At 32.6% G+C, this 7,752-nt stretch overlaps 2 protein-coding genes across 2 annotated transcripts; both read right to left on the reverse strand.

Annotated features, from left to right (window-relative positions):
* Window positions 1-2,466: 2,466 nt before the first annotated feature.
* LOC130743751 (uncharacterized) lies at window positions 2,467-4,519 on the reverse strand. Its single transcript, XM_057595979.1, has 4 exons — window positions 3,642-4,519; window positions 3,471-3,558; window positions 3,000-3,280; window positions 2,467-2,848 (listed from the first exon to the last, which is right to left on the reverse strand). The coding sequence occupies exons 1-4, from the start codon at window positions 4,517-4,519 to the stop codon at window positions 2,467-2,469; spliced, it is 1,629 nt and encodes a 542-aa protein (XP_057451962.1).
* Window positions 4,520-4,675: 156 nt separating this feature from the next.
* On the reverse strand, window positions 4,676-5,914 carry LOC130743752 (uncharacterized). The gene has a single exon (XM_057595980.1). It carries the CDS (start codon window positions 5,912-5,914, stop codon window positions 4,676-4,678), a length of 1,239 nt encoding a protein of 412 aa, XP_057451963.1.
* Between the last annotated feature and the right edge of the window lie 1,838 nt (window positions 5,915-7,752).

Consider the following 7,752-nt stretch of genomic DNA (forward strand, 5'->3'; position numbering starts at 1 on the left):
AAGCCATCTCATTTGTTCATACTTTTTAAAGTGTTCATGAAGTTTACCTCTATGGCTATTATAGAGTCTTTTTGTTGTCCCAAGAATAATATCTTTGTTATGATCCGTTTGATCAATATCAAAAGTATCCTGCACCCAACAATTAAATGAAATATATTGTAAGTATTGTATAAACACAAAAGAAAATAGAAAAATAATAGATTAAATATTGATATTTACATAAACTTGTGATATTATATGATCTTTTGCCAAGCTAGGAACTTTTTTCCACCCCTTGACATTAAAATGAGCTTTTTTTTTACAAGCACAGAAATTTCAGTAACAAAATCTGGAGCTCCCGGTCCAACTGCCACCATCTTATCAAGCAGAATACAAAGGGGAAATTTTCCATTAGCACTCTTTCTCTTTTTTTTGGAAACACTTGTTCCAGTTGTTTTTCCTCTTCCAGTTTTTTTTGTCCTTGAACACTCTATTGAATTTTGTCACAAATAATGGGAAAAGAAAATTATCACTAACTCAATGCAAGAGTTTAAGACAAAAACATAAACAAAACAAAAAACTTGGAAGAAAAGAAAATTACAGTACCTTCTTGTTGTTGACTCATAGTGACATTTGAAGAATTTGGATGCGTTGAACCTATAACTTGAGTTGGGGGTGCCATTGCTAAATAAAAGAAAAACTTGCATATTAAACTAGTGAACCAAAAAGTAAACACATACTGTTTTGGGAGGGGTTTAAATTTTTTTTGTATAAGCCAAACAATTCATTCAACCCAAATACATAATGATTATCAATTTATCATAACATAAAAAATAAAAAAATAAAGAAAGCAAGAATCCAACAATCAACTACATAAAACTGAGCATATGATTCTCCATCTCCTTTCTCACCTTCTTCTTTTTTCTCAGTTCCCACTCACAAATTAGTGTCTCTCTTCAATTAATTATAATTGACTTCGTTAGCTTTTTCCTTTTGATTAGAGGAATCACTTTGTAGGACAAGGTGATAACTGATAACAACAAAAAAATAAGACCTATAAGAGTCTTAAATCCTTGACCCTTCCCACCTAGGACGCATAGTATATATCCCAATGGACAAATGCAAGAGTAGCACAACATTAGGTTGAGCTTCAATCTTCATTTGGCCTATGTTAATGTCACAACCTCATGTAACAGACTAGTGCTAGCGCCACTTTCATGCCAGTAGCAACATGACAAAACTCTCATAGTTCCCAAAAGTTATGTTTTTCTCCCTTGGATCAATGCATATCATGGATTGGTTTAAGAACAGGGACCCTCAATCCAAATTTTTTCAGATGATAAAATCAATAATTAATGGCTACAGCAAATCTTTTCCAATATAATTCTTCAGTTCTGACTTTGCTGCTTCCATCACCACCTCAAATTCTACATTCTTATACCTTCCCCAGAAGTAAAATTAAAATTAAAATTAAAATTGCAACAAAAGAGCATAAAATTAAAATTGCATACCTCTATTATTGTGGAGACAAAGAGTGTTAGCTTGCAACAAAGCTTCAAAAGCAAACCCTTTCAGTCAGGTAGCAGCGTGGTAATTTTAGGAACAAAGACCTGGTATGAGAAATAACAGAAACTCCTTCATGATGTGGGTGATTTCAAAACTGAACGTGATAAGAGAGATGAGGAGTTGCTACCGTGTGAAACGTCAAAACGTCTAAACCCTAAACCAGAAAGAAATCTCGTCCATGATAAGGGAGATGATGAGTTGCTACCGTGTGAAACGTGTTTAGTGCTTGTAGGCAGTTTCTCAGATATGGCAAAGTAAAAAGTTGAGCGCTAAAAAGGAGCGCCAAACAAATTAGCAAAGATTTGCTTCTAGAAATTTCATAGATACTATTTTTTTGAAACTAATTTCATAGATACTAAAATCAATTGTTTTTATAAATTTAATTATTTCAAATTCAAAAATATGTAACCGATTGATAGAATTTCAAAATAAATAAAATTACTATATAAATTTAGTGAAAATAGAATAATAGTTCTTATTCAAATAATTGAGAGATTTTTTCATCAAATATAATTAAATATTTAAACTGATGTTTTTTCATGTACAAAACAAATTATATGGTCATTTCAAAATAATATAAAAAAATTACGTAAAGATAGCATACAAAACAATAGTTGATTTAGATTAAAATCATTTATCAAATTGTATAAAAAAGAATCTTATATTCATAAATTTTAAAATTATGAAATCAAATATGATTTTTCTTATGATCTGCAAATTTTACATTTTACTTTATTCACATCAAAACTTGATATGTGAAAATTAAAAATTTATTTATCTACTCACACGCTATTTAATGTGAAATTATAAGATAAATACTTATGTTAAAATCCAACAAAATATAAACAAAATGTATTGTACATATTTCTTGTAAATTTTACCAAAAAATAATAAAAAAAACGCATGGCCGAAATGTATCTTTTATTCCGTGTCAGAATCTTCTTTCTCAGACAAATCATATTCGCTTGCGTGAGATTCTTCTTCATCACTATCAGTTTCATAGTCACTTGCATCATCCAATTCTTTTAGTTCTTCTTCCTTCTCAATAATACTTTCATCCAAGCATAGTCCTACACCATCATCCTTATTTAAAACCTCACTGTCTTGGTTTACTAATGGTGCATCATCAGCCTCATTTAAAACAACTTCATCTTGGTTTACTAACGGTGTTTCCAGTTGTCCATGTGTATCACTCAACTCATTTAGTTGATATGCTTCCAAGTCATCGTTAGCTTCAACATCTGGCATGTCAAAGACATGTCTTGGCTTGACTTTAACAACCGTATACCAATTTTCCTTGTCACTGTATTTTAAATAATAAACCAAACCAGCTTGAGAGGCAAGATATATGGATCACTTTGTAATATAACTTTGTCATATCTATACTAATAAATCCATATTCATCTCTCCTATATCCCATGCCCTGATTTCGACCTTCAGAAGGAGCCTCAAACCAATCACATTCAAATAGTATAGCAAAGTTGTTATCCAAATATCTTATTTCAGTGATCTTTCTAACCACACCATAAAAATCAACATATCCGCTTAACTCATCCTCTTTTACTATCACACCACTGTTTTGGGTTTTTAGGTGTCTCTCGACATCTTTTGTACGAAACTTGAAGCCATTTAGAATGTATCCTTTGTGGTTGAACACTCGAAAGTCCGACCCTTTTGATAATATTTCTAGTTGTTTACTAATCCTCTCATCACCCAATCGTTGTAATCGCAAAACCTACATTTAAGTTTTGTTAAAACCATCATACCATATAAAACTAAACATAAATGATTATCACAGTATATAAAATTCTATCGACAACTTTAGGTATTAGTTAAACATCCATCTTATTACTTGCATAATCCATATATCTGTCTGGCCAATTTAATCTAGAATCCATGTCGGTCAAATATCAAGCACAAAATGCCATACACTCTTCAGACACATAGCCTTCTGCTATGGAACCTTCTGGTCGAGCTTTGTTGCGCACATAATTCTTTAGAACGCGCAAAAATCTAACCATAAACAAAAAATATTACATATAAAAACTTGAGAATTAAAATATATGGATTTATATATCAAAAATATTTAAACTAACCTTTCAATGGGATACATCCATATATATTGAACAGGACCTCCATTTTTTGCTTCATTTGCCAAGTGAATTGATAGATGAACCATAACATCAAAAAATGACGGTGGGAAGATGCGCTCCAACTTACAAAGTGTCACTACGATTTGATTTTGTAAACGATCCAGCTCATTTAATTCTAACTCTTTAGAGCATAAATCACCAAAGAATAAAGACAACTCCATCAAAGGATCACAAGCATCCTTGGGAAGCAATCCTCTTATGGCAAGGGGAAGAAGTCTCTCAAGTATAACATGATAATCATGACTTTTAAGTCCTGAAATCTTGAGTTCATTTATATTTACGCAACGACCTATATTTGAGGCATAGGCATCAGGAAACCTCACATCCTTCAAGATACGACAAAAATTAATCTTTTCTTCCTTTGACATCGTGTAACGTGCTGGTGGAATCAAATATTTATCTCCAACCATTATACGATGAAGCTGCTTCTTGAGTCCCATACGTTGCAAATCTAATCGAGACTTTATTGTATCTTTTGTTTTTCCTTCAAGATCCAGTAACGTTCCAATAACGCTTTCACAAATATTTTTCTCTACATGCATCACATCTATATTATGCCTTAATGCATTTGTTCTCCAGTAAGGTAATTCAAAAAAGATACTCATTTTCTTCCAATTATGATTTACCTTTGCACTTGATCTTTTTCTTTTTCTTTTTCTTATAGTTTTCCCAAATGGCAAAAGTTGAAGACTTTCAAGTTGTGCAGCCACTTCATCTCCAGTTAGTGGTGTAGGTGCAATTCTCACCTCCCGTGTGTTATCAAAAGGGCTTTTTTTCATACGCCAAGGGTGTTGAGCAGGTAAGAATCTACGATGGCCCATGTAACATTGCTTATGACCATATTTCAAACGACAAGAGCTGGTTTCTGAATGACAACAAGGACAAGCTAGTGCTCCTTTGGTACTCCATCCAGATAGCATGGCATAAGCCGGAAAGTCATTGATTGTCCACAATAAGATTGCATGCAATTGGAAATTTTATCTCGATGATGCATCATATGTTTCAATACCTTCATCCCACAAATCTTTTAAGTCATCAATTAGCGGCTGAAGATAAACATCAATATCTATCCCAAGACCTTTTGGGCTAGGAATAAGCAATGTTAAAATGAAATTTGGCTGTTTCATGCACAACCAAGGAGGCAAGTTATAAGGAATTAAAACAACTGGCCACACACTATAGTTGGTGCTCATAATACCAAACGGGTTGAAACCATCAGATGCTAAGCCAAGTCTTACATTACGAGGATCTGAAGCAAAAAGTTCATGGTTATCATCAAAACGTTTCCATGCTAATGAGTCAGCCGGGTGCCTCATAACTTCATCATCAACTCTTTTATTCTTAAGCCATTTCATATCATCTGCAATTTGTTTTGACATAAATAATCTTTGTAGTCTTGGTTTTATAGGGAAGTATCGAACTACCTTATTGGGGACAACATTCTTCTTCTTCTTTTCTTGCCACCTACTTTCCCCACATTTTGGACATTTATCCAGATTTTCATATTCTTCTCCTCTAAACAGAATGCAATCATTGACACAAGCATCTATCTTGACATAATCAAGTCCAAGATCTCTAATAGTCTTATGGATCTCATACATAGAGTTGGGAAGAACATTTCCTTCAGGTAAAGCTTCAACGAGTAGTTTTATTAGTGAATCAAATGAATTATTGCTCCACCCATAAACACACTTCATTTGAAAAAGGCGCATAATAAAAGATAATTTGGAAAATTTTTGACAACCAGGATAAAGTTTTTGCTCAGCATCTTTCAACAATCCATAAAACCTTTTAGCATCCTTATTAGGCTCCTCATTCATACTGCTAGGCCCAGGATTATCAAACACATTACCTCTATCCATGTTAAGTGATTGATGCATGTCATAAATCATGGAGTAAGTTTGAGCATTATCACTTGTTTCAAGATCAACATCGCAATCGTTGCCAGCGTCATTATCAGATGATGCATCACTTAAGCTTTCGCCATGATACTCCCAACGCTCATAACTTGGTTCAAATCCCCATTTTAGTAAATCATGCATCACATCATCTCTTGATTTATAATTAAAATTATTGCATTTAGAGCATGGGCACCTGATGAACCTTTTCGGTTTCGATCCAGAGAAAGCAAAATTTAAAAAATCATCAATTCCTTTCAAGTACTCTGGCAAAGTTCTGTCCTTAAGTTTTATCCATCCCCTATTCTGCTTATCCATGATCCCAGTATCTACAAATTTAAAAGAAAATATGTGTTGTATTAGTTAATAAAATGGATTAGGCATATTATAAAGAAAATTATAACAAATTAATTTTTTTTTGTTACAGTGAGAAATTAGGGTTTCGTATATGAACTTAACTTCAAAATAATATATTAATATGTTATTATAAGAAGTATGATATTCTTTTTGTGTTTTTTTATTTCTTAAATGTTTTATTATTTTTTTTAAAGAAGAAATATATATATATATATATATATATTGTAGTTCTTTTGATTGGCTGCATTTTGCTCAAACCATGATGTGCAACCACATGTTCCAACATCTGGAGCAACATGGGTGAATTACATATGTTGTTGGTTCAGTCGTTAAAGTCAAGTTTGTTGTGAGGTTGCTGATCGTATGAGGATTCAGAAGACTTATTCTATGCTGTGCGTTTTATCTTCTGAAGGCGTGTTTGTTTTAGTCTTAGCTGAAGTAACAAGATTGATAGCGTGTGAACCAAGTCTATCTCAAAGTTTGAATTCTGTTTTACTTGGTTCTGTTATTTTATTCTGGTAAGATTTGATTCCATGAAGATTCTTTCCAGAAGTGTGTTAGTGGACTCTATGACGTTTAGCCCATTGAAGATCCAAGCCTCAAGTGAACGTCTATATAAAGGAACTTATAAACCCTAGCTGCACACGGATTCAGAGAGATAGATACTGATCTTAGGGTTTTAGGGTTTTTATTTGTGAGTCCTCTTGTGAGTTTTGTACCAACTTAGTGCTTTCGTTCATCAAAGTACTAAGTTGATTTGTTTAGTTGAGTTGTAATCTCATCAAACTTGTTTGTTGATAAACATGACGTGATCGCTGTGGCAGTGGTCATTAGGGGTTAGAGAAAGTTTTCTCATAGCTTAGAGGAGAAGGGCTAAGCTAGATTCACTTGTGTAATAGTGGTGGACATAAAAGAGGCTCTATACTAAGGGGGAGTACTTAGGTATAGGAGGGACTTTCATGTGACCTGAGAGCTATTATTTGATAGTGAATTGACTCCTGGATTGGTATCCTCCAGACGTAGGTGATGTTCACCGAACTGGGTTAACAACTCCTTGTGTTTGTCTGTTTAACTGTTTGTTTATTTTTAATACTCTGATTGTGTTTTGTTGTGCTACACATTGTTGCAACATTGTGTATCACATCTGTCCTAGGTGAATACGAATTTCATATATATATATATATATATATATATATATATATATATATATATTGATACAAATAGTCTTGGGAACACACTCTCACAAGTAAGATCAAATAAAAAATAAAAAATAACTAAAAGAGATAGAGTTAAGAGTAACAGAATCTAAAATAGACACAAGTAAAAACTAAAATTATACTATATAGGATTACCAATACCAAATAAAGGGACAAAGATAAAGACCAGCAAACATGGTCTATGATTTTTGTAGTATTATTTTTAGTGCTATTTTTTATAAAAAAAATAGTGTTTGTTATATCTTAAAATTAGCCTATCTTATTAATCTAAAGGCTTATCTAAAATCCAAAATAAAATCTAAAGGCTTATCTTATTTTCTAATGTTGTACCAAAAAAAAACCTTATTTTCTAATGAAGTCTCGTGTGACTTTTTCTTTTTAAAATAAATTTGTACTTCTTTTTCTAAATTTATACTTATCTTTGTTATGAATAAAGAGTAAGCAAATAAATAAAAGAGGAGAATAGAGGAACAAGAGATAGAGAAATAGTGTGATGAGGATGCTCTGCTAGGTGCAGACTCCCTTGTATTTATATTATTAGGTTTGGAGTGTTGAACAAGTATACATGTGGGTCTGGCCCAT

Source organism: Lotus japonicus, chromosome 3, assembly GCF_012489685.1.
Source record: "Lotus japonicus ecotype B-129 chromosome 3, LjGifu_v1.2".
In the NCBI taxonomy this organism is placed as follows: domain Eukaryota; kingdom Viridiplantae; phylum Streptophyta; class Magnoliopsida; order Fabales; family Fabaceae; genus Lotus; species Lotus japonicus.